At 49.4% G+C, this 11,806-nt stretch overlaps 6 protein-coding genes across 9 annotated transcripts; 2 read left to right on the forward strand and 4 right to left on the reverse strand.

Annotated features, from left to right (window-relative positions):
• The first annotated feature begins 86 nt into the window (after positions 1-86).
• LOC117892055 lies at positions 87-4,306 on the forward strand. Of its 2 annotated transcripts, none has more exons than XM_034797984.1 (3): positions 87-422; positions 490-547; positions 3,886-4,306. In XM_034797984.1, exons 1-3 carry the CDS (start codon positions 357-359, stop codon positions 4,215-4,217), a joined length of 456 nt encoding a protein of 151 aa, XP_034653875.1. In that variant the 5' UTR covers positions 87-356; the 3' UTR covers positions 4,218-4,306. The 2 variants fall into 2 exon arrangements, with proteins under 2 accessions (XP_034653875.1, XP_034653874.1); XM_034797983.1 differs by lacking the exons at positions 87-422; positions 490-547 and adding exons at positions 891-1,272; positions 1,336-1,396.
• LOC117892048 (aarF domain-containing protein kinase 1) lies at positions 1,398-3,686 on the reverse strand. Of its 2 annotated transcripts, XM_034797973.1 has the most exons (3): positions 3,536-3,686; positions 1,844-3,079; positions 1,398-1,781 (listed from the first exon to the last, which is right to left on the reverse strand). In XM_034797973.1, the coding sequence occupies exons 2-3, from the start codon at positions 3,050-3,052 to the stop codon at positions 1,437-1,439; spliced, it is 1,554 nt and encodes a 517-aa protein (XP_034653864.1). In that variant the 5' UTR covers positions 3,053-3,079; positions 3,536-3,686; the 3' UTR covers positions 1,398-1,436. The 2 variants fall into 2 exon arrangements, with proteins under 2 accessions (XP_034653864.1, XP_034653865.1); XM_034797974.1 differs by lacking the exon at positions 3,536-3,686 and having other exon boundaries at positions 1,844-3,200.
• Positions 4,233-7,926, reverse strand: LOC117892045. Its single transcript, XM_034797971.1, has 6 exons — positions 7,678-7,926; positions 6,105-6,236; positions 5,841-6,041; positions 5,102-5,784; positions 4,815-5,036; positions 4,233-4,750 (listed from the first exon to the last, which is right to left on the reverse strand). Exons 1-6 carry the CDS (start codon positions 7,828-7,830, stop codon positions 4,546-4,548), a joined length of 1,596 nt encoding a protein of 531 aa, XP_034653862.1. The 5' UTR covers positions 7,831-7,926; the 3' UTR covers positions 4,233-4,545.
• On the reverse strand, positions 6,370-9,058 carry LOC117892057. 2 transcript variants are annotated; one of them, XM_034797986.1, is made up of 5 exons: positions 9,054-9,058; positions 8,367-8,374; positions 7,082-7,452; positions 6,900-7,018; positions 6,370-6,846 (listed from the first exon to the last, which is right to left on the reverse strand). In XM_034797986.1, the coding sequence occupies exons 3-5, from the start codon at positions 7,370-7,372 to the stop codon at positions 6,636-6,638; spliced, it is 621 nt and encodes a 206-aa protein (XP_034653877.1). In that variant the 5' UTR covers positions 7,373-7,452; positions 8,367-8,374; positions 9,054-9,058; the 3' UTR covers positions 6,370-6,635. The 2 variants fall into 2 exon arrangements, with proteins under 2 accessions (XP_034653877.1, XP_034653876.1); XM_034797985.1 differs by lacking the exons at positions 8,367-8,374; positions 9,054-9,058 and having other exon boundaries at positions 7,082-7,566.
• On the forward strand, positions 8,290-10,711 carry LOC117892044 (transcription factor grauzone). Its single transcript, XM_034797970.1, has 4 exons — positions 8,290-8,476; positions 8,533-9,785; positions 9,851-10,241; positions 10,300-10,711. Exons 1-4 carry the CDS (start codon positions 8,360-8,362, stop codon positions 10,561-10,563), a joined length of 2,025 nt encoding a protein of 674 aa, XP_034653861.1. The 5' UTR covers positions 8,290-8,359; the 3' UTR covers positions 10,564-10,711.
• LOC117892053 (S-adenosylmethionine sensor upstream of mTORC1) lies at positions 10,574-11,656 on the reverse strand. The gene has a single exon (XM_034797981.1). The coding sequence runs from the start codon at positions 11,610-11,612 to the stop codon at positions 10,704-10,706; it is 909 nt and encodes a 302-aa protein (XP_034653872.1). The 5' UTR covers positions 11,613-11,656; the 3' UTR covers positions 10,574-10,703.
• Positions 11,657-11,806: the final 150 nt, after the last annotated feature.

The raw sequence follows: 11,806 nt of genomic DNA on the forward strand, positions 1-11,806 counted from the left end.
AAAGGCACGGCGGCCGCAAGCATAAAAGAGCAATCTGGCGGAGATAACACAGTGAGTACAATCTGTGGGTTGGCCTGGCCCATTTGGAAATCAGTTGACGCTTGCCACAGTTCTGCAACGTTTCGCATCGCTCCAGAGTTCGGGGGAGTCACAGTCACAGTCACAGTCACGGCCAAGACAAGACAATGCCGCTGAAAAGTCGATCAAACGCTTAAAATGTAATCAAGTTCGTTTAGGGCCATATCTTATCTTGAGCCTTGACATATGCCAAAGGCTTTCGCGTGAATCACGAAGCAACCGCCACTCATCCGTTGGATAGAAAACCAACCAGGTGTTAACTCATTTGGATACACATAATGGATAATCTTGGGGCACTGCTAGTGGCCCTGTGCTTTTTTGGCTTCATGATCTTCCTGCTGCGCGTAAGTGGCTCCTAGTCCTGCTTCTGCTTGCCACAAACTACAGCTATCGAGTATGAATATTTTGCAGGTGCTGCTGCTTAGCTGGCGCTCCTATGCGATGTCGCAGAGCCTCAAGGATGAGCCGGGTGAGTGGAACACAAACATAAATATTTGCAAGAGTTGGGCCACTGAACTGGCGGCCCTACCCATTCTCCATAAATCATGGCACACACACACTCGCCTAAATGGTTGTCCATGTCCATAGATATGTATATATCTATTTGCGCACATTTATCATATCGCCTCATTAGATAAATGGCCACACAACGAACAGAACACAGCAAAACACAGAACAAAATCACAACCAGCCGCAAGTAAGCCCCTGGCTCGGGTTGCTGCTTTTGTCACCTTATCAGCTAATGATTACAAAGCAAATATGTGCCGGGCGTGTGTGTGTGTGTGCAGGTCTGACCCATGCCCGGATGGGCCATCAATTCGGTGCTGGCCGCCAACCTATCGGGCCAGTCTAGTTAGTCAGTTCGATCGAGCCTCGCCGCGTCGCCTTTGAAGGAATATCGAGATACACTTCGAATCGTGCTACGCAAAAATCAAGAAAATCGAGTAACAAAACGAGTTAAATATGGCGCCCGCTATTAATAGTACGGTTAGCACCATTACCACCACAATTGCCAATCTGACAAGCACCACAACGTCGTTTGATAATGCCACACTGGCAACCACTCCCGCTGGGTGGGCCAACGGGTATACCGCTGCCTGGGATGGTCCCTATGTCTACTACTATCCCAACTATGTGATGTACATAACGCTGGTGTTTCTGTTCGTATTCCTGCTGCCGCTGGTTGTGATTATGGTAAGCTGAGATCGGCTACGGGTCTGCTGCTCCTTCTAACCCTCAAACCTTATCCCCCTGAAGAGTGCCATGAAGCGCAAGCGGGAGGCGCAGCTGCGGGCCCTGGCCCTGCAGAGACAGCGAGGTAATTTGTCAACAGTTTTGTACTTTTAATTCAGCTATCGCTATATGACCTGCTTGAGTGCTTCGAGGAAACCAAAGTTAATCAGTCCCAGGTAGAGGTAGTAACAGTTCAGCTTGAGCAGCTCCCAGCGTTCGCGCAGCCGCAGCCAGAGGACACGCGAGCGCGTGTTGGCCAGCTGCGTCCGCTGCTCCGCGTACGATGATTGGACACAGCACTTGGACATGACCCAGAAGGCGGTCATGCGGTTCTGTGTGCGCAGCGTCGACTCGATGCCCCGTATCAGATCGTTCGTCTTGAGGATGAGCAGCATCTGGCGATCCACCTGCTCCAGGACGTCCGAAATGTGAGGCAGCACCAGGGACGTGTTGCTCTGAAGCGTGTTCTTCTGCAAATGGAATCACATTAGCATTAGCAAACCAAGAGAGAGAAATAGTTGGATGGACGCACCTCTTCTTTGGAATATTTGACTTTGGTGATGCCCTGCATGACCGTCTCCCAGGGCCGGCCAGTCACCATGCAGGCAAACAGTCCGTACAGATCCCCCTTGATGCCCAGCTGCTCGCTGTGCAGCCGCATGGCCTTGCGGTCCACGTTGAGTATGCTCAGCCAGAGCTTGGAGTAGTCGTAGCGGAACTTGTCGGTCAGGTTGGCATACAGCCCGTGGTCCAGCAGGATGATCTCCACACTGTGCTGGGGTGTGCGCCGCACCAGAATGTTGCCCGGATGCGGATCACTGTGCACGAAGCCCGTGCTGAAGATCATCTCCGAGTAGAGCTGGCCGATGCGATTGGCCACCGCAAAGGCGTCGATTTTGTTGCGCTTGATGTAGGAGAGGTCCGTGACATGGCCACCCTCCAGATACTCCATGACGAGGACACGGGAGGAGCTCAGCTGCCAGTAGATCTTGGGCACGCGCAGCCAGCTGTACTTCTCGAATTGCTTGGCCACCTTCTCGGCGTTGCGGCCCTCGTTGATGAAGTCCAGCTCGACGGGCAGGTTCTTCTTGGACTCCTCCACCAGCCAGTGGATCTTGAAGTCCGGGAATATTCGGGCCAGCACACTGACCGCCAGCTCCATCGTCTTCATGTCCACCCGAGAGTTGCCCTTCACATACGGATGCTGCACCTTGACAGCCACGATCTCGCCGGTCTTCAGACGCGCCTTGTGCACCTGAGCGAGGGAGGCGGTGCCCAGCGGTTCCCGCTCAAAGTCATCGAATATGTCCTCTGGATTGCACTTGAGGTCCTGCCGGATAACCTTGTACAGGTCCTCGATGGGATTCTGGGGTGCGTCCGAGTGCAGCACCTTCATTGTCTGCACAAACTCCTTGGGCAGCAGATACTCCAAGGCGCCTATGTGCTGCCCCACCTTTATGTACACTCCCTTGTTGGTGCAGATCAGCTTGAGCAGTTTCTCGGCCGCCATCTTGTGCACCCGACTCTTCTCAGCCTTGTACTCGGGCGTCTCCTTGTCCCAGTCCCTGTAGTAGAGCTCCCGCTTGTAGGTCAGCGCCACATCCACGACGGCAGCAGCGGAGCGCGACAGCCGCACAATCCCCAGCGAGTTCGGGTCGTAGTCGTTGGTGTGAAGACTAAGACCAGTGCTGACCAGGCCAGCGCCCAAGACGCCATAGCCCAGAACGCGACGCAGCAACATCTATGGCAGCAGCAGCAGCAGCTTCTGCTGTGGAATGTGAAGAGGTTTTGTTGAGTGTTTTTTGTGTGTGAAATGGAATGGCAGCGCGGGAGAAGTCAGTCGGGTGTGAAGTCAACAAGTTGTCAATGCCGATTAGCCCTTGAGCTGTGCTCTGGCGGGCTTTCACTTTTAATTACCCCGAAATTAGTTGGCGAATGAGCCACGAGTCGGAGTTCAATCATTCGTTTCGGTCTTTGCACTTTGTACTGCGGAAACTTTGCCTGTTTCGGCAGCCCGCTGATAGTTCAAATTGGTGCGACTAAACCTGTTGCATTGTCCAAACAGCGCAGAGCGTACATTTTCATTTACACATCTCTCGATTTCGGTATGCCACATGCATGCATCTTAACTTTCACCCTAGCGTGGCGCCAACGCGTATTACATAAACCTGACTGAAGGTGAGGCGATCGAACAGCTCGAACTACTGCAAATAGTTTCACTTACTAGATTTTTGTGCGCTTTTGTTGGCGCTGCTGGTAGTGCAGCCGCGTGAGGTAAACAACAAACAGAAACTTTATAGAAGCAACGAAATTATTTAGAAACGCGCCGAACGAGCAACAGCTGCTCGGATGACGTCACAGCAGAGTCAGCTGAGGTTAACAGCTAAAAGCTACTTAACAGATATTCATCAGTTCACAGAGCCCTGTTATCGTTATTTGTAAATGTTGCTTAACAGCGATATGTTATCGTTTTAACAGCTGAAAGCGACTCAACAGTTATCGGTTAATGGTGCTTCGCGGCTATCGTTAATTCAAACTTATATTTCAAAGTGTTTTTCTTTTCTCTTCCTACAGCCCGTCGTGAGATGGAAATCAGTGTGACAAACAACAATATCAATGGTGGTTCCGCTACTGCCGCTGGCATCAGCAGCGTCAGTGTAAGCGACCAGAACGACCAGGTTACTGTGCTGCCGAAGACCTTGGATCTGCCGCCCAGCTACGACGAGGCAGCATACTACGAGCATAAGCAGGGTGTCAGCAATGCAGCCTCCACGCTGACCATTGCCACCAACCTGGAGGTGGGCATCAATGAGCCGCCGCCAGTCTACGAGGCGGGAACAGTGGCCACCACCACGACGACAACCACCACAACGTTCCTGGTCAACGGTCAGCCGCCTGTGATGTAAACTAAACACTCGATGCCGAAATTATACATTATATTTCATACTAATACGCGCTTATACACATAAATATATACGAGAAATTTGTACAGTAATTCTTACGAGCTATAAAACATTGCTTAAATCTTTGATTGAGCAGCCAAATGCAGAAATAAACAAAGAATCTTCGATGTTCTGTCAACTTTTCAGTTCTTGCTGTGACTCAAGAAAGGAAAGTTGTGGAGCCACGATAGTGGCGATAGAGACACAAGAGAACTAAACCACTTCATGGACTTTTAAACTGATTTAACTTAACTGAACAAATTAACACAAACGTTATAAGGGCAATAAGGAATTAACATTTTAGAATTTCATCGAGTTTGGGACCCCATTGTCCGTACGGATCCTTTGGCAGTATGAATATGTTGTCGCACCACGAATAGCCCAGAACGCGCGTCTCCACAATCTTCTTGAATGCTGGATTCTCATTGATCAGATCCCTGTAGTTATCATTCGACACGACAGCTGCATTCCACTCGTACGCCAGCTGCAAGATGAAGCTAAAGGATGGGGAATAGCAAGCCATTAAATATGGGGAAAATAACAACTGCATCAAGGACTTACCGATCGTCGTAGCTGGTGGACATTTGGCCGGGCAAGTTCTTGCATGGAGTAAACACAATCTTGCCCTCCTTGTGCAGCTTGTCCAGGAGCTCGGGATTCGAGGATTTTGTCGCATTTTTGCGGAACATCGGAATCACAGCCTTTACTTTGTGGCCCATTTTATCAAAGTATTGCAGGCAGTATTTGATGCCCTCCGAGGAGAATATGTTTGAGTTGCCATGCCTGTCAGGGTATTGAGGGGATTAGGGGATTATTTAGGATACATCCCACGTGTGTGGAGCACTCACGCAAAGGCCACATTGCTGCCATCGATGATCACCGCTCTTTTGTTTGATTTCGGCTCGTTGTCAGTCTCCTCGGACTCGTCGGTGGGGTTGAATGTGTTGCTATTGTACTTGCCCAACACCTTCTTTTCGGCAGAGGTGAACAGGCTGTCGTTCATCCGGTTGCTCTTGCTTTTCCTCTTGATGTTCTTCCTATTCTTTTTGGAGGAGCCGTTCTCTTTGGGCTCATTGGGTGGCAACGGAATGTAGTCGTCCTCCGTGGCAGCATCATCGATTACAATGACAGAGTCGGAGCTTGGCAAGCTAATCTTCGGCTTTGGCTCTTCGAAGCTATCAGCTATAACGATTGGGGGAGCATCTGAAAGGGCCTTTTGGGCCACCGTGGAATACAATAGTTTTTTCTGTGGTGTCGATGTGTATTGAAGAGCCGTTTCGCGACGGCAGTCTTTGAACAATATTTGATGAGGCGAGGTGAGCACTTCAGCGCGACGCTTGCAAAGGTTGAAGTTTCTGTCACTGGTGGAAGGTCCGTCGCCATCACTGTCATCATCTTCATCGATGTTTATGAAAGCCGTTGGGGGATCCAGCAGCACGCAGTCATCATCGTCGCTGCTTTGCAGCTCCTCAATTATTTCTCCATCCTCAATGGTTTCATTGCGAAGATTTGGGGTTGAGCTTCCATTCGCCTGCGTTTCATTTAAATATGTGATCAAAGGTCTAACACAATCAGTCTCAGCCTTACCTTCGCAGGCCTATAAAACTTTGGCTTGGGCAAGACTTTTGTCTCAGCGGGCGGATCCCTTCGAAAGTCCAACCTGCGCTTAAAGTGTGGACTTTTGTTAATTTTGTATTTCTTCTTGATGGAGCTCAGCAGCTTCTTCATGTATTCGCGATTCGTTTTCTTCTTCTTTTGTGCATTCTGCTGCAGTCGCTTCGGAGAGTTCTGAAATAAGCGAAATGGAATTAGTTAACTAACGCAATGAGTCCCGCCCTCTGGTCGTCTCACCTTGCCGCGAACATCTTTGAATTTCTCGAAGCGTGCATTACGGTGGTCTGCCCGTGGCCCCCTATAGTTCGCTGCTGGTGGCATTGCAGAGCTGCCGCTGGCCTCTTCTGTAAGTTGGAGCTGTGCTGGAACCTAGCGAAACGGGAGAGAAATTTATTGAAAAATGTTTGAAATATAATGCTACGAAACCTTTCATACTTACTGTGAGCCCCGGTCCCCCCTCAACCCTTGGTACTCGAAATGTGCTTTGAGTAAAACAAAGTGCTTTGGAGTATGGAATGGTTTATTGGCTAGCTTAAAAGGGCTTACGTTTACATTGGCATAAAATCTAACTAGTAGACACATTTTTGATTACACTTGAATACAAATTTCTCTAGAGTCCATGCACGCCCCAATCTGTCCTCTGTCCGTGGAGCAGTCTTGGTCTTTGGCTGTGTTGTGGTTACATGCATTCGAATGAGGCATTTAAGTAGCAATTAAATACACAGCTAAGCAGCAAATAAAGCGCCCTTTGGAATCAATATCGGAGCATTACTTCTTCAGCTCGAGTATCTCGCTGCGTATGTTGGCGCGTGCCTGCTCCTCGTACTTATCATGGTACTCCCCAGTTGCATATATCGAGGGTATAAGCAGCAGTGTCTCCAGCACCTTGATGCGCATGGCCTTGTATGTCGCATCACTCAGATTTGCGTACTCGGAACGCAGCAGCGTCGTATAGTGTTTGTACTCCTCCGGCGAGGAACTTGTGAATCATCAAATGAGCAATCAATTCGTTTTGTATAAGCAAATACTTACGCTAGCACCACCAGATCGACGTCCTGCAACAAGTTGGCCTCATCGTCGTGGCACCAGTGCACTTCGTTTTCGGGTGTTTTGCGTCCCAACAGGTTGCACACCAGACTCTTCGTATCGTTCTGTTTAAGCCCACACAGCTATAGACAATGGTCAATTGTTGTTGCACTCTTTATGCTACTCACATCTTCGATGGTGGCCGCCTTGCAGAACTCCTGGAACACCTCGCAGTTCTGCTCCACACAGCTGCGGTTGCCATCAAAGTGGTAGTACTGGAAGATCGCGGCCAGCACAATGTTCGGATTTGTGCACTCGGCCAGGTGGGACTCCTTGCGCTGCATCATCTGGTGCCAGTTGTGATAGGCACGCGAGGGACTGTCCGTGCTCAGATGCTGCTGGATGCGGGTGAACCACTCGTTGGCCACCTGGTCGGGCACATCGTAGTGGGCGCACACTTTCTTCCAGATCTCTTCCATTTTTCGCTGACTTTTGGTGGGTTTGTGTAACTGCTTTTGGCCGCTTGGATTCGATTGGGACTTTTTCTGCCTTCGATGGTGCGATTCGTGTCAAGGTTTTTCTGGAACTTGCTCAATTTTTGTCTCTACTTAAGTTTTCGGGTGCTGCTTGGCTACGGCGTTTGCGCACTGCCAAAGGGTACCACAACAATTCACTTCACACAACAATCAACAACACAATGAAAGCAACACACGCGGGACAAGCGGAAATGCGCGTCGTTTTTTAATAATAATATAATCTTATGTTCTTATATGCTTGCACTTACAGTTATTCTGGGTTTTGCGCGCGAATTATCTACCTGTGGTCCTTGGGCCGACCTGTTGAGCAGCATCCGCGTGGCTTTGGATGAAGGCAGTCCATGTTTTTGCCGGTGGCGATGTATCTGCCCTGGGGTTCTTTTATTTTTACGTTTAGCCATCAAAGGATAGGTTGGATATTAATTAAGTGGGATAACTAACTAGTAATTTTAGCAAGTTTTAATAAAACGCGAAATCCGCACAGCTGTTTTTTGTGGGTTTTGTGGATCATGTGGACTTTCGGTATTTTTGGGTTAGCTATTTCAGTGTATTTCTTTTTTAGAAGGTACTTAATACTTTTTGGTACTTTTTGATTTCGAAAATTACGTATATTTACAGTACATTTGATCTATTTGTGTGTATATATTTTCAAAGGTAATTGCTAATGTTGAAAGGAAATTATGAGGTAAATTCTATTTAAATAGGTTTAAAAATACAAGTATTCAAAAATGTTTTCCGTCGTTTTATTTACAGGATAATATAAGAAATTTTATTCCGGTATATTTCTGAGGATCAGATGGTATTTTTTTTCGCTAATTCCGCGGTCACACTGTTGACAACAAACTCTTGCCAAAAATTAATAAACAAATAAAATTCTGAATGGAGCTCGATTTGTAGAACAATATTCGGAGCATTTGATAGCACAGCATCATGGCAGCCTGTGTGCTTTGTTTGGCTACCTCCAATGCAACCTACGGCCTGCTGTCCGATGAAGGGATGCGGCTCAACATCAGGGCGACCATTAGCAAACATTTCCTGTTCGTTGAGGTAAGTTAATGGAGAGAGTTGAATATATTTCTAACTTTAATGTCTCGTATTTGCAGCTACCCATTGCGGATAATAATTCGGAGGTAATCTGCCGGGAGTGCTGGCAAAACGTGAGCAGTTTCAATGAGTTCCATCAGCGGGTGTATATTCTGCACCAGCAGCGCCTAAGCGACTCGAAAAGTGTGCCCATCGAGTTTTGTGGCGAGACAGAGGCCATTAATCCACTGTTTGAGCTGGATGCCCTATCCGAGGGATTCTTTGCCCCCGAAGCGGTTAAGGTGGAGGTAAACGAGCTGGAACCGCTGACCAAGGTGGAGCTTCTGGAGGATCCGGTGGACACTGAACCAAAAACTGCTACGAAAAGGAGCAGTGGAAACTCGGATTGGCCCACCACTGCGAAGAGGCGGATTAAGAAAGAGCAGGCCCTTGGTAGTGATTCAGATGGAGACGTGCCGCTGGCGGAGTTCCTCAATACAAACACAAGGAATGAATCGAATGAATCGTCCGAGAGAAACGGCCGCCAGCTGAGAAGGAGTACGCGCCGTGGCCGAAAGCCAGCGCCCAAGCTCGAGCCCACCGATCGTCTGAAAAAGGAATTGGCCTCAGATGACGATGATGGGGACAATGACTTTGTGGCCGCCGAGGCTGTGCTGGGCACGGAAGACAGCGCCAGCTCCTCCTCCTCATCCAACAGTGACAGCAGCGATGGGGACTCGGACAACAGTTTGCCGGACTTTGAGCCGGAAGAGCGATACGTTGAGATACCCAAGCGGGTCGTAGTCAAGCCCAAAAAGTACCGAAAGCGTCCGAAGCCGTTGGTTCCGCCCGTCCGCATGAGCCGCGAGGAGATCGAACGGCGCAAGCTGCAGCAGAATGAGTACGATGAAATTATCATCAAGTTCTTCAAGAAGTTGTCCTGCGATATATGCAATCTTCTGGTGCAGAATTTTGCGGACATGCGAAGCCATCACCGCCTCACGCACAACATCGAATCGGGCTACGTGGCCTGCTGCGGCAAGAAGTTCACGATACGCAAAAACCTGGCAGAACATGTGATGGTTCACCAGAATCCAGACCATTTTATGTGCTCGCAATGTGGCAGAGTATTTCAGGACTCGCGCGCCATGGAGGTGCATGAGCAAACGCACATAGCTCAGCCCGACCAGACGGAACCCAAGGAGAAGCAGGTCTATCAGTGCGAAAAGTGCCCAAAGACCTTCACCACCAAGGCAGCCATCGAATATCACAAGGTGTCCAAGCATGTGGCCAAGTCCGACTACAAATTCACCTGTCCCGAGTGCAACAAGAAGTTAGTTGCTGCTACGATGTTCAATTTAAACGCCAAACTTCACGTTGATCTTTTTGCCGTTTCAGAATTCCCACAGCGCGCAAACTGAAGGAGCACATGCGCTACATGCATGACCCAGAGACGGTCATCATGTGCGATAAGTGCGGCAAGACCGTGCGCTCCCAAACGAATCTCAAGAAGCATCACGAGCTGGAACATTCCGACGAGCCGCGTCCCAAGCCCGAGCCCGTGCAGTGCGAGATTTGTGGCACTTGGCTGCGGCATATGTCCGGCCTGAAGCAGCACATGAATACGGTGCACGAGCCGCCGGGTGGCGAGCATCGCTGTCACATCTGCAACAAGACTTCGACAAACTCCAGAGCACTCAAGCGACACATTTACCACAATCATCAATGCGAACGAAAGTTCAAGTGCGGAATGTGCGAAAAGGCTTTCAAGCGACCCCAAGATTTGCGAGTAAGTTTACCGGAGAAAGTATTTCTAATTGGATGCCTAATCCAGCTTTATTCTGTAGGAACACACTTCCACACACACCGGAGAGGTTCTCTACACCTGTCCCAACTGCCCAATGACTTTCTTTTCGAATGCCAACATGTACAAACATCGCCAGCGGCTGCATCGCGCCGAATGGGAGGCAGACCGCAAGAAGCCGCTGCCGCCCAACATCATGAAAATCTCGCAGGGCGCCTCCACAGTCATGAAGAAGCGTCATACCAACACGTCGATGTTCGCGCAGTCGGAACCAGGGACAGCTGCTGCACAGTTGCTTAAGCAATAGCATTTGAATATTTACGATATAGATAAATCGTCAACCATTATTATTATTAACTCACATTTAACACAGATAAGTTAAGTCATAAATAAGTAGACGTCGACACACATAATATTTACAACAACACCGATGGCCCCCGGCCTTATCTAGCTTTCGTCCTGCGGTATTTTTATGGCTTCGCACATGCCCTCCTCCCGATGAATGCTCGCCCAGTGGCGAGACAGCTCCAGGCTGATGGCCTTGCGGAACACCATGCAGGAGATGTGTGGCAGCTTTTCGAAGCGCACCCTCAGCAGGCCCAATTTGGCCAGGGAGTAGCGCCAGTTCTTCATTAGATGCGCATTCTTGCCCACATGCTGAGAGTCGGGCGTTATGAGAACAAGTATACCTTCGGGGCGTAGCAGATCGTAGGCTTTACGGCAGCACAGAAGCCGCTGCTCCGCACTGGGCATGTACTCCAGCAGCAGACTGAATATAACACACTCGTAGTGGCTGGCGGGAAGACTCTTCACGCTGCCCTCGCACACTTTTGGCCCTGTAAGACCTGGCGTAACATCCACTTTCAGGAAATCCGCTTGGAGCACGTCATCGGTGGCTGGGCACAAGTCAATTGCTGTCACCTCCAGATGCGGCGAATTGGCAAAGGGATTGAAACAGCTGCCCACGTCCAGCACCCGTAACCTGTCTGGTGGCTCCTCCAGGAACTGGCACGTCACTTCGCCCAGCTGCTGGTCGCTGGTGTATGAGTTTAGCAGTCTCTGTTCCCGCTGTCGCTTCTGCATGTATATGCCTTCGGTGAAGAAGTACTTGGTTATGTAGTCAATTGCCCATTTGATGCGACTGCGAGCCTGCAGCTCCATGTTGCTGTCGTTCCTTTCCCATATGGCTGCCAGCTCCCGCATGGCATTGGCGTACTCCAGCAGACGTTTCGCATTCTCTGGACTTGTGTGCTCCTGCCAGGCCACCTGGGCTCCATGCTCCTTTGTCAGCCGCCGGAGACTCTCATGGCAGTTCTTCACTATTTTCGCAAGACGCTGGTGCTCTTCAGTGGCCATTATTTTTGTGATTGGTGGCAGTCAGTGCGAGCGCCAAAACTAAACCAAAATGTACCTTCTCATTATCAAAATATACCGAAATATACCGATGTGCGTCCATTCGTATTCTTCGATTTTGATGTTCGCTTTAATATTAATTGCTGAATGAGTCCCCCAGCCCTCAAAATATAATTTTATCTTTTTGTTGACTACCT

Source organism: Drosophila subobscura, chromosome E (assembly GCF_008121235.1).
Source record: "Drosophila subobscura isolate 14011-0131.10 chromosome E, UCBerk_Dsub_1.0, whole genome shotgun sequence".
In the NCBI taxonomy this organism is placed as follows: domain Eukaryota; kingdom Metazoa; phylum Arthropoda; class Insecta; order Diptera; family Drosophilidae; genus Drosophila; species Drosophila subobscura.